This window comes from Silurus meridionalis, chromosome 7 (assembly GCF_014805685.1).
Source record: "Silurus meridionalis isolate SWU-2019-XX chromosome 7, ASM1480568v1, whole genome shotgun sequence".
Taxonomy (NCBI): Eukaryota; Metazoa; Chordata; class Actinopteri; order Siluriformes; family Siluridae; genus Silurus; species Silurus meridionalis.
This window is the reverse complement of record NC_060890.1, coordinates 23,512,502-23,531,266: the sequence shown is the minus strand read 5'-3', so window position 1 is coordinate 23,531,266 and position 18,765 is coordinate 23,512,502. Positions and strand designations below refer to the sequence as shown.

At 38.8% G+C, this 18,765-nt stretch overlaps 1 protein-coding gene and 1 long non-coding RNA gene across 3 annotated transcripts; one reads left to right on the top strand and one right to left on the bottom strand.

The window, feature by feature from the left end:
- Positions 1–232: 232 nt before the first annotated feature.
- LOC124388870 lies at positions 233–787 on the bottom strand. Its single transcript, XR_006926479.1, has 3 exons — positions 708–787; positions 491–590; positions 233–380 (listed from the first exon to the last, which is right to left on the bottom strand). It is a non-coding gene; the product is annotated as an uncharacterized LOC124388870 (long non-coding RNA).
- On the top strand, positions 280–14,574 carry LOC124388869 (NACHT, LRR and PYD domains-containing protein 12-like). 2 transcript variants are annotated; one of them, XM_046853953.1, is made up of 9 exons: positions 280–421; positions 493–600; positions 744–893; positions 3,014–4,924; positions 6,550–6,723; positions 9,455–9,628; positions 11,883–12,056; positions 12,567–12,613; positions 12,758–14,574. In XM_046853953.1, the coding sequence occupies exons 1-9, from the start codon at positions 351–353 to the stop codon at positions 13,282–13,284; spliced, it is 3,336 nt and encodes a 1,111-aa protein (XP_046709909.1). In that variant the 5' UTR covers positions 280–350; the 3' UTR covers positions 13,285–14,574. The 2 variants fall into 2 exon arrangements, 1 of the variants encoding a protein (XP_046709909.1); XR_006926478.1 differs by lacking the exons at positions 11,883–12,056; positions 12,567–12,613; positions 12,758–14,574 and adding an exon at positions 7,061–7,192 and having other exon boundaries at positions 9,455–9,588.
- The last annotated feature ends 4,191 nt before the right edge of the window (positions 14,575–18,765 follow it).

Genomic DNA, 18,765 nt, shown 5'->3' with positions numbered 1-18,765 from the left:
TATTTGTGTTTTTTCTAGATTTGGCTGGGCATTATTGGGAATCCTCTGAGCAAAGAAATCCACCCTCGATGTGTCGCCTCAGAAACGGGCTCTGAGTTCCGACAACATCCCTAATATGTGTGTGTGTGTGTGTGTGTGTGTGTGTGTGTGTGTGTGTGTGTGTGTGTGTGTGTGTTTGTGTGTGTAAAATAATAGTCTTTTATTGTAATGACTGATTCTCAAGACACTCATAGAACTCTAACAGGATTTTTATTGGAATTATTTTGAATCAGGATGTTCCAGGATCAGCGTGACAGTTGTTGATGTAACATTGACATTGACTGAAGGACAGCACCATCATCATCATCGTCATGTTTACAGGGGTTAACTTCATGATGACGCTTTTTTACACCAGTAATGAAAAAGAAACCCAAGAGACAACGTGAGTAGCCATATATCAGCATCAAATTTTAATAAAAATAACAATTCATGACTCTCATGAACTTCTCACAGGTTGATGAAGACACCATCTCCAGCACCCAGCTGTGTGTCTATGAAGAGTGACAGGTCCATAGAGAAGCCTCCAAGCCTGGCTGGTGAAGATGTTATCCCTGAAAGCAGGTAAGTTCAAATTAGTATGATTTCACACTGCAGAATTTCACTACATCATTATGGACTATTCAAAATTCCCAAAATTTTGTCATCAAATCAGGCTGCTGCAAACTCACTGTTTTTCCACACTTATTATCCAAAATACTTTATAGGCTTCAAAAAGATCTTTCTCCCAGACATAATGCTCCCAGATTCAATAGTCCAAGTGAAATGTCTGCTGTACCCAGCTGGTCTATGCAAAGTGACCTCTCCATGGAAAAGCCTGTAAGCCTGGCTGGGGAAGATCTCACCACTGATCCAAGGTGAGTTCAAACGGATTGCTACAAACTTGTTATGAGGTCTTTAATAATGTTAGTTTGATGTTTCCTATCTATATTTCAGTTCAATCCAGATGTAGTAGATTTAGTTCTCTGGATGTAAAATGTTCAGAAACACATGGTTTTTTAGAGACACAGGCATGTTCCTTTTGATTATATGCAACAAACTGTGTAATGTAACAGTATGAAGATTTACTTTGACCAAACAAATGTATAAATGTACAAATGTTACACTTTATTTTATTAAAAAATCCATCCGTAGCACGAAGAACAGTTTTACACACACTCAGCATCCGGACATTTAGTTTCTCCGAACATTTATCTGAAATACTTTGCCATTCCTCTGGTAAAACTTGCCAAAGATGTTCTTTACTAGTTGGAGAGAATTTGCAAACAGTTTATCCCAGAGCAGTTCAGAAGGATTCAGGTGCAGTGACTTGGCAGGTCATTCCAGGGTTGATATCACTCCAGACAACTTTTTGTCATTTAGTTTGGATGTACGATTCGGCTCATCGTATTGTATGGAAGTGGGTTCCAATAAGGCGCAGTCCAGACCAGTCCAGGAAATGCAAGGTGTTGAGATATGGAATGGTAGCCACATTGGTTGACTTTTCCTTTTATCCAGAATAAGACAATGTTTTCTGCCCCAAACGAGAAAGCAACGTATAGTATTGATTTCAGCAATTGTATAAGATCATGACAAATCATTCGGTGTGACAGGAATCTAATAAACTTAAGTATGACGTGTATGTAGACTGTATGATGATGACACATTGAATCGCAGACTATAACGCAAGTAATGTAGAAAAATAAAACTTCAAAACAGCGTGACGAATAATTCGCATTTCCTGTTGCCAGTCCGAGTGAGCGGCAGGTCAAATGTCAGAGGAACATCATCCATATTTATGATGTGGTGCGGCCCGATTCAGTGGGAGCGCATCTGATTTAATATAAAGAGTTTCATTGGTTCACCTGAACCCGTTCAGCAATTTCATTGGTCAGTTGTTATGGGGCTCATTTTTTTGGCTTGAAATTTGTGAAACCTTGAAAAACCCAGGAAAAATCCATAAATTAGCCCGCCCGCTGCATTGTTTAAGCTGCGGGGTTCAAAGCGTGGGGAAAAAGTAGCGGCTTATAGTCAGGAAAATACGGTAATTGGTTAAGCACTGTTGGAAAACACAAATAAAGCAAGAAGAATCGTGCTTTGTCACTTGTAACATACTGTGGGCTGATAAAATTATTGGATCTTTTGCTATTTTCTTTCATGCAGTGTTCTTCTAGAGAATGCAACAAGCAATATATGTTTCCTTCTTACATGAATCCCACATACTGGTATTAGTTTTAGTCTACATGGTATGCAAGTTTTAGCGTGTTGATCAAAACATCATTTCATTTCGCATTTTTGTTGGCTAGTCAGTAGATGTGGGACATCGCAAAAAAGGGACTGTGAGATGGTCATCCTAAAAGGACATCTTTGGTTGCTAGACTCTTTAGCAAGACTAAAATGTATGTCTTTTCACTGTTCTCCCGGTAACACCATAAGGAACTCCATTAGGAACTCATGTTTCATGTTGGCCATCTTTCATCTGTGACAGCACGTAATTGGGCTGTTGTACCAGGTCAAAAAGTTAGACAAAGTCTCAGCTACAGATTAGATGAGTGTGGACACATCAGTCAAATCGCAGACCCATGGTGCAGGTTGAATTAAATCAGAAATGGAAACGTTCCTGTTTAAACAGGTTTGTACCTTTACAACTACACAGTGGATGCGTTATATCTTCAGGTTGTCCATGTGTCGACCATTCCATGGTGCCCAATTTCACAATATCTCAAGATTGAGTGGTTGAACGGTACTAGGACTGATGTGGAATTATTTCAGCAATCAGAGACTAATTAGTTTTAGTAATTGATCCAAATAGGCTCAAGGTCACAGCAAGGTTAAATGTTTGAAATAGTTTTCCCACAGAAGCTTCCTTCCTGTTTGGAGTATAGTATTCAAGGCATGCAAATGAGAAACAAATATATATTATATATTTATCTATATTATATATTTAATTATTATATATTTTTGTTCTTTTATATTATATATATTACTTTTTTTCCAGATACATCAAATGCGAAGCTCTACAGGATCTTGGAATAACTTCAGACTCCCAGCGAGATTGTTCCCAACCAGTTCACGACCTTCTGTCCAAAGCTTTACAGACTCACAAAACCAGCATGCGCAACAAACACCAGAGTTTATTCGAAGGCATTAAAGTGTATGGAAACCAAACCCCACTGAACACTATATACACCCAGCTGTACATCATCGAGGGAGAGAGCGAAGGCATGAATAACGAACACGAAGTGATACAGATGGAGAAACAGTCAAAAAGACAGCGCTTCCACGACACGCCAATCGACTGCTTAGATATATTTAACCCTGAACTAAATTACAATGAAGAAAATGTTAGGGATAGGAACTTCGAAAACGGACAAAAGCTGCGAATTGTGTTGACTAAAGGAATCGCTGGAATTGGGAAAACCGTGTCAGTGCAGAAATTTATTCTGGATTGGGCCGAAGGAAAAGCCAACCAGGACGTCGATTTCATGTTAGTGCTTCCGTTCCGTGAGTTGAATTTAATTAAAGACGACCACTACAGCCTTCATAAACTCTTGTGCGACTTTTATCCCGAGCTAAAACTTCTTGACGCAAGCTTTTACCACACGTGTAAAATAATCTTCATCTTTGATGGCCTGGATGAAAGCAGACTTCCGCTCAACTTTTTAAATGGTACGAAAGTATCCGATGTAGCGGCGACATCATCTGTAAGCGCTCTGATGTCGAACCTGATCAAAGGTGACCTGCTTCCGTCTGCTCTCATCTGGATTACCTCCAGACCAGCAGCGGCCAATCAGATCCCTCGGACGTACGTCGATCGCGTGACGGAGATTCAGGGATTCAACAACGCGCAGAAGGAGGAGTATTTCAAGAAGAAAATCGCAGATCAAGACCACGCGGAGAAAATCGTTTCGCACGTCAGGAGAACAAGGAGTCTTTATATCATGTGCCATATCCCGGTGTTTTGTTGGATATTAGCCACGGTGCTTCAGCGAATTATGAAACAAAATAATCCTACAGAAGCTCCAAAAACTCTAGCTGAGATCTATGCTCACTTCCTGCTCATTCAGACCAACGTGAAAAATGAGAAGTACGAAGAAGCGGACGAGCACGATCCCGAGAAACTCCTGGAAACAAACCGAGGCACGATTTTAAAACTAGCGGAGCTGGCTTTCAAGCAGCTAATGAAGGGCAACGTGATGTTTTATGAAGAAGACCTGAGAGAGTGTGGGATCGATATCACGGAGGCTTTGGTGTACTCTGGAATTTGCACAGAGATCTTCAAAGAGGAGTCTGTACTGTACCAGAAGAAGGTCTACTGCTTCGTGCATCTGAGTTTTCAGGAGTTTTTTGCCGCTCTCTATGTGTTTTACTGCTACATGACAAAGCAAATGGAGGCGCTCCAGGTTTTCACGCCACCAAACAGAGACTGGGGAGAGGATCTTCCTTTGGACGAGTTATTAAAAGCTGCAGTTGATAAAGCCTTAAACACTGAAAACGGACAGTTAGATCTTTTCCTCCGGTTCCTGCTTGGCCTGTCACTGGAGGCCAATCAGATGCTTCTCCGAGGCTTCCTAATGCACACACATGGCAGCTCGGAGAACATCAAGACTACGGTTCAGTACATCAAATGGCAGATTCAAACCGAAGACCTTCCTACTGACAGGGCAATCAACCTGTTCCTGTGTCTGACAGAAATGAAGGATCAGTCGCTCTTGAAAGAGATTCAGGAGTTCCTGAAGACGGAGAAGCAATCCGAGAAGAAGCTCTCAGCTGCGCACTGCACGGCGATCGCGTACATGCTGCAGATGTCCGATGATGTCTTGGAGGAGCTGGACGTGAAGAAATATAACGCGTCTGAGGAGGGATGTAGGAGGTTAATCCCTGCTGTGAGCAACTGCAGAAAGGCCCAGTAAGGCTTAATTTAAATACACAATGAAACATAATTAATATGTTTATTTCTAATAACTGCAAGATTCAAGTGTTTTTTTTTCCAATGATTTATTTTTTTTATTTATATTTGTATTATATTTGTAACACTTTTAAACTTTTATAAATACAGCTTTTTTTAGTATTGTATTTTGCACAACGTCTGTAAGGTAATTCCTGTTATCTCATGGTCCGGCCGAATACTAGATTCTGATTGGCTGGAATGTGCGAGTTCTAATTGTTGAACGCTGGCAGCTTGTGTTCGGTCTAATCAACGTTCTAAACAAATGCACTGCCTTATAGCATACAGCTGCAGTTCCAGAGTGAGACAGCAGTTATTAAATATTTCTTAATTACCTTACTAATCTTGATTATTATAGAATATATTATATTCTTCATTATAGTGAAGAAGATAGTTAAAAAAATTATATACATTAAAAAAAATTATTATTATTATTATATTTTATTATATATGTATGTTTTAATTTTGATTTACGCTGTCAAAATTAATAATGCGATACCACAAATTTCTTTTAACAACCTTAATTGCGATTAATGCAGTGTGCAATTTTTTTACCTTTATATTAAAAATCTAAATAAATAAATATTTTTAAAAAATAAAAACCTTAAAAATTTTTTATTTAACTAAACATTTGTTTTACTGATGAGCCAAGTCTCAGTACAAGCACCAAAATCCGTCATGATGCACACATCCGGCAACTAAAACCGTCCGTGTGGAAACATGGCAAAGGTTTTGTTTGGTGTCCGGATGATTTACGTCATTTAAAACATCATAATTACTTTTAACCATTTACAGGAATATTTTATCTTTATGCTCTATGTTGAGTCCATGCCTGTGTAAATTAGAGTATTAAAAACTTAAAAAGAATTAATTTAAGGTACAATTAAAACAGATGTGTGATTAAGTTGCGATTAATCGTTTCCTAATAAACTGGGCCATGTCCACAGTTATACATTTTGATTTGAAAACACATCTTTTTCTCTGTTTTCGCTTTTTCAGTCAATGAAGATATAGCTTTTTGAAAACGTTCTCCAAAGTGGATACATTTGAAAACGTTTTTGCATCACATTTTGGACTGTGAAAACGGAGGCTTTTTTTTGTTTTGCAAACATCAATGATAGTGATTTTGACTTGTCAGTACTGGTAAATTACCAGGGTATAGGTGGGATAATAGACAGCTGTGTGTAATGTGAGGTGTATTTGCACCGGGTGGTTCTACGACCTCCCAAACACTGTGCATTTTAATCGGCAAATACACATATGTACACGCATAGCCGTGGATTATCTGCACATATCTCACTTGAAATTAAACTGGCTTAGTGACACTTGGTTTCCTCCTGCCAGTCCAAAAAACATGCATCGGCATTTTGAAACTGCACAAATGGTCCAGAAAGTGGAACAGAAAAACTATTAATTTTAATCTTTTTTTAAGATTGGCTTAAGACATGGCTTCTTTGCAGATGCAAGAAGCTTAAAGCAGAAGTGGGCATGTTTGTTCCACGCGTAGTAATATAAATAAATATACAGTGACTCATGTGACTCCATGGCACGTCTCTTGTGTTAATATTCTTCTGTTTTTTTTACAGACTAGCAGGTTGTCATCTCACTGTCAGTTCCTGTGAAATCTTCACTGCAGCTCTGCAGTTGGAAAAGTCCCCTCTAAGAGAACTGGACCTCATGAATAATGACCTGCAGGATTCAGGAGTGAAGCTGCTCTCTGAGGGACTGAAGAGTACAAACTGTACACTGGAGATACTCCGGTGAGCTGCTGAATACTCAAATCTGATTGGTTTAAAGGTGCTTTTTGATGAGTAGTATCTCCAGTTGTAATTATATAGAAAGGTTAATATGGCTACTGCACTCGTTTTAATGCATTCTCGTTTATATTGTAGCAGCTCATTTACATTGCATTGGCAAGGGCATAAATCTACATAACCAATATAGTAAACAACAAATTAAACAGTATATGGACAAAAGTAATGGAACACCTGACTTTTCCAGCCATATGTGGTTCTTTCCAAAACTGGAGGCACACAATTGTACAGCATGTCTTTTTGATGCAGAAGCATTAATCTTTCTCTTCAATTCAACCAGCAGATCCAAACCTGGCACTGGATTTTGGATTCGAAGGTCACCAGTTTAAATCCCAGTTACACCAATCTGCCACTCCTGGGCCTCTTTATTGAGGCTCTTAACCCAATAACTGCTCAGCTGTAAGAAAGAGATAATGTAAGTTGTTGTGGATAAGGGCGTCTGCCAAATGCCATAAGTGTAAATGTAAAATGAGTGGAAGATCCCCTGCTGTAGAGCTCTGTACCTGAACATTACTGAACACCTTCGAGATGAATGTGAATGCTGACTGCACCCCAGGCCTCCTCACCTCACCTATATTCATTACCTGACTTTATTAACACCCTTGTAGCTGAATGAATCTCACACAAATCTCTTCAAGCACACTCCAAAATCTAGTGGAACATCTTCCCAGAAGAGTGGCGGGTATTATAACAGCAAATTGTGGACTTTTTATAGAATGCAGAGATGACAAACGTACACATATGCTTCAGTCAAGTAGAACTTCTGACATGTACTTAAGTAAAAAGTGGTCATTACTACTACCTGTTTTAGTGTCACTCTGGTAACTGGACCTCACATCATTAATATATTAATACAAAACAATTTCAAATTTTGTTACCTAATGAATGTATTCAGACTGAACATCCACCATATAGAACACAAGCAGAGAAAAGATGATGATGATCAGGAATGTCTCTGTTCTCAGTCATGTTTACATCGCTGACTCCCTCTGTCTCATCCACGTTAACCCCAGACTTCTTACTGCCTACGTCTGTGGTGTGTGAGAGTCAGGAAATAATACACTAGTTTATTTAAAAAGCCGCGCAATGACAAAAAACGGGTTGATGGACTAAAAATGGCGTAATAAGAAGGAAAAATATTGATCGTGTCACCAAATAGATAAAAACTAAAGTAACGAGTCTGGTTTGAAAATGTAAGTAGAAAGTACAGATATTTAAAATTAAATGAATGTAAAATGTAATGAATGAAAGTAAAAAATTGTCCCAAAAAATAAATAGTGAAGTAAAATACTGAAAAATCTACTTAAGTACAATAACAAAGTATTTGTACTTCATTATTTCCCACCTCTGGTGGAATGGGATTTTCAAATAGAAGCACATACAATTACATTTATGGCATTTGGCAGACACCCTTATCCAGCTTGGTGTGGTTGGGATTTGATCTCATGACCCTTCGAATCTAAAGTTCAATGCCTTAACCATTAAGCTTCCACTATCCTGCTATTATGGTTAGGTGTCTACAAACTTTGTACAAATAGTGTATTTAAAAACCAAAAATCATTGATCATTGATAAAATGAAGCTTTCTGTTTATCTCCAGTGTCAGAAATCTTTTAAGACAGTTGGGTTTCTGCTTCTTCTTTCATATGTCCATAACATGATAAGCTGCATTTTTTTTTGTCCTATTGACTCTAGGAAACGAATGAGAGAAGTGAAAGAACAACTGGTTAGAGTGACATCATACCAGTAACTCTACAGTTCTACAACAATAAGAGAAACTTTAAATGGTTAAATGGGTCTAAAAAAATCTCAAATTTAAAAATTTATATTTTAGGCCTTAAAAAATATATTAATCTTTTTTATATTAAATTTGCTGTTCTAGATCTTCAATTATTATAAACAGGTCTTCATTTTTCTTATGTCCATATAATGCTACCTCTAATGTGCAATGAAACGCTCATGCAGCATTTTAGCACTAATGTTTTTTTTGTTTGATTGTTTCCGTCATGATGTAGTTCTTCCTTTCGTTACTCCAAATATAATTTGCTGTATTACGACTACAAATGTGACCATAACACCGTATCTGTGTGTATTTTTGATGCCTTGATATAGGTCATAAATGTAATTTTTAAAAGTCTTACAAAATTTGACGGTAAAACCTGCAGAAGCCCTGCTGTCTGTGTTTTTCCATTTATATATCCATAACATGACAAGCTGCTTTTTTTTTTAAGTTCTATTAACTCTAAGAAACAAGTGAGAAAAGTGAAAGTGCAACTGGTTGTAGTAAAAGAGTAGTAAAAGTTAAAATGGTTAAAAAGCATTGTGTGTAATATAAGAAAAAAATAAAACACACCGTATGAGTATCTCATCACACTACAATGCTGTTCATGCCCCAGGGTATTATTTCTTATATGATAACAGGGAAAACCAGTAGCAGCAGTTTGTATTTGTCAGCGATTGTGAAATTTTAAAATAATGTGCCCTTTTAGGTTAAAGTAGTCTATATTTCCACATTTCTATTTCTATTTGACAATAAAATCCATAAATTTTAATTGACATTATAATGTAAACTAGCAAGTCAGATATGTGCCAATTTTGGAAACTCCTGTGGCTTTTATTTAGAGGCGGGGCTTATATGCAGCCCACTCTAACCTTTTTTTTTCTTTTTCTCCACACAGATTAGCTATTTGTAACCTCGGAGAAAAGGCTTGTGAGTATTTGGGATCAGCTCTCATGTCGCCTCACTCGACCCTCAGAGTGCTGGATCTCAGTAACAACGACTTGCACGACTCGGGAGTGAAGCTGCTCTCTGATGGACTGAGGAGCGAATACTGTAAACTGAAGCTACTGCGGTGAGCTTTTATTCAGCTCCTTCATGAACCAAAGAAAGAAAAAGGGGAAGGGGTTTTGCTGTGTTCATTTAAGAAACAGGAAGTTAAACACAGAAATTTAAACAGGCCCAAATTCCCATTGACTTTCATTAAATATTTTAAGCTGTTATACTCCGATCAGCCATAACATTATGACCACCTGCCTGATATTGTGTTGGTCCCCCTTTTACTGCCAAAACAGTCCTGACCTGTCAAGCATCAACAGCATTAACTTCTTCAGCAGTTTGAGCTACAGGAGCTCGTCTGTTGGATGGTACCACAGGGATCAGCCTTCGCTCCTCACGTGCATCAATGATCCTCGGCCGCCCACGACCCCGTTGCCGGTTCACCACTGTTCCTTCCTTGGAGCACTTTTGATAGATACTGACCACTGCAGACCAGGAACATCCCACAAGAGCTGCAGTTTTGAAGATGCTCTGACCCAGACGTCTAGACGTCACATTTTGTCCAACTTTCTCAAATCCTTACGCTCGCCCATTTTTTCCTGCTTCTAACATCAACTTTGAGTACAAAATGTTCACTTGCTGCCAAATTAATATATCCACACACGAACAAGGTGCCATGATGAAGAGATCATCAGTGTTCTTCACTTCACCGCTCTGAATGTCATGCCTGATCGGTGTATATGAAGTGAGAGTGTGTTATAGGTACAGTGATGGAGAGATAGATGAAGTGAGAGTGTGTTATGGGTACAGTGATGGAGAGATAGATAAAGTGAGAGTGTTATAGGTGCAGTGGTGGAGCGATAGATGAAGTGAGAGTGTGTTATAGATACAGTGATAGAGATAGATGAAGTGAGAGTGTGTTATAGGTACAGTGATGAGAGATAGATGAAGTGAGAGTGTTATAGGTGCAGTGATGGAGAGATAGATGAAGTGAGAGTGTTATAGGTACAGTGATGGAGAGATAGATGAAGTGAGAGTGTGTTATAGATACAGTGATGGAGAGATAGATGAAGTGAGAGTGTGTTATAGGTGCAGTGGTGGAGAGATAGATGAAGTGAGAGTGTGTTATAGATACAGTGATAGAGATAGATGAAGTGAGAGTGTGTTATAGGTGCAGCGATGGAGAGATAGATGAAGTGAGAGTATGTTATAGGTACAGTGATGGAGAGATAGATGAAGTGAGAGTGTTATAGGTACAGTGATGGAGAGATAGATGAAGTGAGAGGTGTTATAGGTACAGTGATGGAGAGATAGATAAAGTGAGAGTGTGTTATAGGTACAGTGATGGAGATAGATGAAGTGAGAGTGTGTTATAGGTACAGTGATGGAGAGATAGATGAAGTGAGAGTGTTATAGGTACAGTGATGGAGATAGATGAAGTGAGAGTATGTTATAGATACAGTGATGGAGAGATAGATGAAGTGAGAGTATGTTATAGGTACAGTGATAGAGATAGATGAAGTGAGAGTGTGTTATAGATACAGTGATGGAGAGATAGATAAAGTGAGAGTGTGTTATAGGTACAGTGATAGAGATAGATGAAGTGAGAGTGTTATAGATACAGTGATGGAGAGATAGATGAAGTGAGAGTGTGTTATAGGTACAGCGATGGAGAGATAGATGAAGTGAGGTGTTATAGGTACAGTGATAGAGATAGATGAAGTGAGAGTGTGTTATAGATACAGTGATGGAGAGATAGATGAAGTGAGAGTGTGTTATAGGTACAGTGATGGAGAGATAGATGAAGTGAGGTGTTATAGGTACAGCGATGGAGAGATAGATAAAGTGAGTGTGTTATAGGTACAGTGATGGAGAGATAGATGAAGTGAGAGTGTGTTATAGGTACAGTGATGGAGAGATAGATGAAGTGAGAGTGTGTTATAGGTACAGTGATGGAGAGATAGATGAAGTGAGTGTGTGTTATAGGTACAGTGATGGAGAGATAGATGAAGTGAGAGTATGTTATAGATACAGTGATGGAGAGATAGATGAAGTGAGAGTATGTTATAGATACAGTGATGGAGAGATAGATGAAGTGAGAGTATGTTATAGGTACAGTGATGGAGAGATAGATGAAGTGAGTATGTTATAGGTACAGTGATGGAGAGATAGATGAAGTGAGAGTGTGTTATAGGTACAGTGATGGAGAGATAGATGAAGTGAGAGTGTGTTATAGGTACAGTGATGGAGAGATAGATGAAGTGAGAGTGTGTTATAGCTACAGTGATGAAAATGTCACATTTTTAAAATTTATTCCCTTTTTTCTGCAGATTATCTGGATGTTTAATCACAAGTAAAGGCTGTGCTGCTCTGGATTCCGCACTGACCTCGAACCCGATGCATCTGAGAGAGCTGGACCTGAGCTACAACCATCCTGGAGACTCAGGAGTGGAGCTGCTCTCTGTTAGGCTGAATGATCCAGGCTGCAATCTAGAGACACTCAGGTGTGTGTGTGTGTGTGTGTGTGTGTGTGTGTGTGTGTGTGTGTGTGTGTGTGTGTGTTTGTTAATTGTACAGTACTTACGAAAGGCAATAATATATTATCTCTGGCCGTAGATTGATTTTGTTGCCATGGCAGCAACACAAGCAATTCTGGTTATTTTCACGAGCCCTGTTTACTGATATATAGAGGTGGTGGCTTTGTGGTTAAGGCATTGGACTTTGGATTTGAAGGTCATGAATTCGGGTCATGATGGAAATAAAGCACTCTTGGTGTACAAAGGGGTTGAGGGCCTTGCTCAAGGGCCCAAAAGTGTCAGCTTGGCGATACCGGGGATTGAACCCTCGACCTTCTGATCAGAGCCTTAACCACTTGCTATAGAAAAAGAATTTTTAACATACAGTTGAATCAATTCACATCACGTGTGTGTGTGTGTGTGTGTCTCTGTGTGTGTGTCTCTGTGTGTGTGTCTCTCTGTGTGTGTGTGTGTGTGTGTGTTTTGTTTGTTCTTTAGGTTGGCGTATGCAGGAGAGATAAGGCTTACACACAGTTTAAGAAAATGTAAGTTCATTGTCTTGAAAATAGCGCACACACACACACACACACACACACACACACACACACACACACACACACACACACACACACACACACTATAAGTGTGCCCTAAATGATCTCCACTCTACTTTCTCTCCCTGCTTTCAGATGCCTGTGAACTCACTCTTGACCCCAACACAGCACACACTCGTCTCGCCCTGTCTGATGGGAACAGAAAGGTGACACATGAACTAGACGACCAGCCGTACCCCGAGCACCCGGAGAGGTTCGATCACTGGAAGCAGGTGATGTGTAGAGAGGAGTTGCACGGACGCTGTTACTGGGAGGCCGAGTGGGCTGGGGGAGAAGCTGTGATCTCCATGAGTTACAAAGGAATACGTCGGAAGGGAGGCAGGGGCGACTGCGTGTTCGGATCCACAGATAAGAGCTGGAAGCTGGACTGCTCGAGTAACAGTTACACCGCCTGGCACAACAAGAAGAGAACGGACATACCCGCCCCTCCGTCCTGCTCCAACAGGGTAGGAGTGTATCTGGACTGGCAGGAGGGTTCTCTGTCTTTCTACAGCGTCTCCTCTGACAAACACACACACCTACACACTTACCAGGCCACGTTCACAGAGCCGCTCTTCGCAGGATTCTGGGTCGACTGCGACTCGTCTATAAGTGTGTTTTGACATGGGGTCATACTGAGCACACGGAAAAAAATATATATTTATTTGTATTTATTCTTCATTGCACTTTAATACAGAATGAGTCAAACAATTCTGCAATCCGATTGGTCCAAAATTGTCAGTTCAATCATTGTAATCCAAAAAAAAGCAGTTCAGGAAATAGTGAAAGCATGTTCATGACTAAAACATGACTTAAGATTTTGTAAACAATGACAAAAAGCACCAATCAGTTCTTTTTGCAATCAGATGTTTAATGACACAAATACCTAATATTTGAAAGATGAACTAAGGATTTCGAGGAAAATGAAGGCTTTTGCGAAATCCCCATTGTGTTGTGCTGTTTGTACTGTTTGTTTTGAGAAGTGAACTCAATGATTTGCAAATATTAAGAATGATTCGAGAAATGCTCTAAAGCAACAGAGAAAAAATGAATCATTCATGCAAAGGGTCAGAGCTTTTTCCTTCGAGCAGCATTTGTATGTTTTTGGCAATATTTGTTGTCATATAAATGATCAAATCTGACTGAAAAGGCAACCCAAATGAGATCTGGCCGTTCGAAATGTGGAGCTCAGAAGCAAGTAAGAATTCTGTAGTTATAAATCAGACTATTTTGTGCATGGCAAAAAATCTGTCGCATTATTTTCAGCATTCTACTACAATATATTTATCATATATTCAGATATGTATTATGGAATATTTATTAATTAGCATAGTTATACTTCATATATTTAACACACCGATATATTGTACTATTTACTACTCGTTACTTATTTGTTTACAGTTCTGTGCTGCTTTTTTTTTTTTTCGGGGAGGTTTCAGGGTTTTCTTTATTTTTTTTTTTTTTAGCACTTTTACTTCTTTTTACTTTTGCAAGTTTGATGTTGTTTTGGTGTCTGTGGTAATATGTGTGGTCACTGGATTTTCCCAGGGCTTCCCCCTGAGTGTGATGTGTGTCAGCGTATCTGTTTGCTGTGGATCGTCTAATCGCTTTCATCATCCGTGTTACTCTTTGTTACTTGTATCAATATTGAGTTATATAATATATGATTATTTTGAAACGCTTCAGTGCTCCTCTTAAGCCTTTGTTTAATGTTTCAGATACGCACCAATCCTATCTGATTCATACGACTTGTCTTGCTTGAGTTTGTTACATCATTCTTTTTGTTATTGTCTCCGTCTTTCGACCTGCAGTTGGAATGTATAATGTAAAAAAGTTTTTGTGTGTGTGTGTGTGTGTGTATATATATATAATATATGTAATATATGTAATATAAATTATAAAATTTAAATCCATTTTATTTGAATAGCACATTTAACAGTGGACATTGTCCCAAAGCAACTTTATAAAGATAAATAGCTTATACAGTCTAAATTTACATGTTAATGCCGATAGGTTTATCCCTAAAAAGTGAGCCAGTGGTAACAGTTAATAGAAAGAAACGCACCGAGTATAGATAGATAAGATATAGATATAGATATAGAATAGATAGATAGATAGATAGATAGATAGATAGATAGATAGATAGATAGATAGATAGATAGATAGATATAGATATAGATATAGATATAGATATATATAATGTTTTATACTAATTAGTGACTGATCCTATAACCGGTTTATCCATTCTAACTGTCTCCAAGAACACACAATTGTGTTTAATGATGTGTAGGATAAGCAACTCTTGAGAAGCCCTTTTAATTGATTATATATACATTATAACACAGTGACAGTTTCTTCACATATTCCAGATTGTACAGGGTCTTAAAAAGTCTTAAAAATGTAAAAATAAAAAGTTTAGGCATTAAAAAGCCTTTAGTTCGCTGTCTTTGGCCTTAAAAATTGTAAGTGTCTTAATTTTCTGATGTCCATGTAAAGCTGCCTTTAGTGCTTGTTATAAAACTACAAATGAGACCAACATGCAACAGCCAATCAGCTTTCTGTTATTGGTGCGAATCTCTCTTGGTTGTATCGCAGACGTAAAACAGCTACAGGGAAACGCATGTTTAGTGATACTGGGCTTTAAAACAATTTAGAGCTTGGTTAAGGCCAGTATATGTATACTGTATATAACAACATACATGTGTGTGTTCATGTCGTGATCTAGGTCTTAAATTTTATTCTTAACTTTAAAAAGGTATGAAAAAGTCTTGCATTTGACTTGATGAAAACAGCAGAAATCCTGTGTTGGGTAACCGGGGATTAGAGCACAGGATCAGCTTTTAAACAGCATCTGTGGAGTAAAGCACGTTAAGGGCCTTACTCAAGGGCCCAACTGCAGCACCTTGGGTGTGCTGGTGCTTAAACCCTGTGACCTTCTGATCAGTAACTCAGAGCCTTAACCAGTTTGCCACCACCTCTTTTCCAGTTCAGTTTATGACTGACATTTTACTCTGCTTTGGTCTGAGGATGTGGGCTGAGGGAACAGTGTCATGGTCACAGGATCAGAGCTGACTACAAGTGACTATGCCTTTAGACGAATTACTAACTTCTTTCCTGTGGGCAGTTGGGATGACCCGTGGTTGATTACAAAACCTGAATGGAAAGCATTGAGGTTTTTACACTGTGTTGTAAATGCTTTAATCGAGTCTTAAATCAGATTAGGTCCCTTTCCTTTAATGATGTCATGTCCTAAAATACTATACACCAGACTTTGGGATTGTGTGATATTGGTGGCAGTGGTAATTTGGCATATGAGTAACTGATATTAATGCTCTAAATTAGCTAAAGTTTCCCAAACTGCGATGTCATGTCTTATATACAGTGGAACCTCGATACTCACAACCTCGATAGTTCGCAACTTTTTATTCAGGACCAAACGAAGAAGCTGCAAGTGGCTCCCAAGTTCAGAGTAGCATTTTAAAACAGTTTGTAAAAAATAATTATGCCCTCCACCACTTCATTTCACAATAAAAAGTGATGAACAGTCCCCCATAAGGTGCACACACCAATCTGATGGATGTGTTAATTTGTTGTGTAATCCTAACTACACTTGTGGTTTCCAGGCTCTAAGACAAAATGGGAAGTAATGAAGTGAGAAAAGAAAGCCAAACAAAAACATCATCTTCACTCGACAATTCATCGTGTGTTCCTATGCTTGACTCATAAGATTAAGCCAGTTATTAGGTCAAAGGTCCAATAAGGATAAAGATGTTCCTGCACCTTGGTGGCATAGTGTTTGGAGTCATGGACCCTGCATTGTAAAGTTCCTGGCTTGAGTTTGAGTCTTAAATTTACTTCAATATAAGATTCAAGCAATTTAATACATTTTTATTTGTATAGCAATTTCAACAATGCTAACTCTCAAAGCAGCTTTACACAAAATTACAAGAGTGAAAATATCTAAAAAAAAAAAAAAATTATATATATATATATATATATATATATATATATATATATATATATATATATATACAGTGCCCTCCACAATTATTGGCACCCCTGTTTAAGATGTGGTCGTGGACTTCTAAAAATTCTCCTTTTTTTTAAAACATAGAACCCAAATGCAAAAAAAGAGAAAAATCCAACCTTTTATTTAAGTACATTACTTTGGTGGTAAAAAAATAACACATTTAGAAGAAAAAAAAAAACTTGAAATCATGTGTGCCACAATTATTGGCACCCTGATGTTAATACTTTGTACAACCTCCTTTTGCCAACAAGACAGCACTTAATCTCCTCCTATAACATTTCACAAGATTGGAGAACACAGAGAGAGGATTTTGACCATTCTTCTTTGCACAATCTTTCTAGATCATCCAGTGTCCTGGGTCCTCTTATGCACTCTTCTCTTTAGCTCGCCCACAGGTTTTCGATTGGGTTGAGGTCTGGGGACTGAGATGGCCATGGAGGACCTTGAGTTTGTGACTGCTAAACCCCTTTTGTGTAGATTTTGCCACATGTTTTGGATCATTATCCTGCTGAAAGACCCAATGACGACCCATCTTCAGCTTTCTGGCAGAGGCCATCAGGTTTTTATTTAAAATATCCTGGTACTTCAAAGCGTTCATAATGCCATGCACCCTAACAAGGTTCCCAGGGCCTTTGGAAGAGAAACAGGCCCACAGCATCACAGATCCTCCACCATACTTCACGGTGGGCATGAGGTGCTTTTCGGCATACTCATCTTTTGTTTTACGCCAGACCCACTTAGAGTGTTTGTTGCCAAAAAGCTCAATCTTAGTCTCATCTGACCAAAGCACACGATCCCAGTTGAAGTCCCAGTACCGCTTAGCAAACTCCAGGCGTTTACGTTTGTGAGTGTTAGTGAGAAAAGGCTTTTTCCTTGCATGCCTCCCAAACAGCTTGTTGGCATGTAGAGAGCGTCTGATGGTTGTTTTGGAGACTCTGTGACCCCAAGATGCCACTCTTTGATGCAATTCTGTGACGGTGAGCTTGGGAAATTTTTTTACTTCTCTTACCATCCTCCTCACTGTGCGTTGTGGCAAGATAAACTTGGGACCTCTTCCAGCCTTGTTTGTCACTGTTCCAGTTGTTTTAAACTTCTTAATGATTCCTCTGACTGTAGATACCGGCAAGTTAAGGCGAGTGGCTATTTTCTTGTAGCCATTGCCTGACTTATGAAGGTCGACACACATCTGCCTTACTTGAATGGTGTGTTCTCTTGTCTTTGCCATGTTGACAAATGGGTAAGAGAATTAGGCCTCTGTGTCACGTCATATTTATACCCCAGGGAAACAGGAAATCATGAATTACTAATTAAAAGTCCATAGATACCCTGACCAACCTTAGCAACTACAGAAAAATATATAAAAAAAAAAAAAACAATTAAATTTTTCAGAAGAATTGTTAGGGGTGCCAATAATTGTGGCACACATGATTAAGTTTTTTTTTTTTTTCTAAATGTGTGATTTTTTTACCACCAAAGTGATGTACTTAAATAAAAGGTTGGATTTTTCTCTTTTTTTGCATTTGGGTTTTATGTTGTTTTAAAAAAAAGCACGAGATTCTATGGATCATTTGTAGGAAAATTGTAAGAACATTACCTCTAGGTTAAGAGGTTGCTGGTTCAAACCCTAGCTGGGTCTCCAGGCTATGAGCATAGATGGTCTGGTATTGGTGGGATAAAAGCTGTGAAAGGTATAGTATATCTGGTGATTGGGGGGAAAGCTTTCCCCTTCCAAAAGTCCAGTAATATGAACAGAGGCATGTTGGATCTTAAAAAGGGGGTTTTCAACACTCCCAATATAGTGCACATTTTTCAGCCACCATTTCTCTAAGCACCCACACGCTTTCTTTATCCATCACCACCACCACCCACATCATTCAACAGGACAAGAATGTTTGGAACCAGCAACCTCAAGGCTTTTTACCACTACGCCACCAAATCCCACAGAAACCTGGTGTAGAGATGTTGTCTTGCAAAATGGAACTCAAGCGGCACAGATCCCTGACCCCAACCCCACTAAACACCTTAGGAGTAAACTGGAGCACTGACTAAACACCCCAGACCTCCACACCCAATA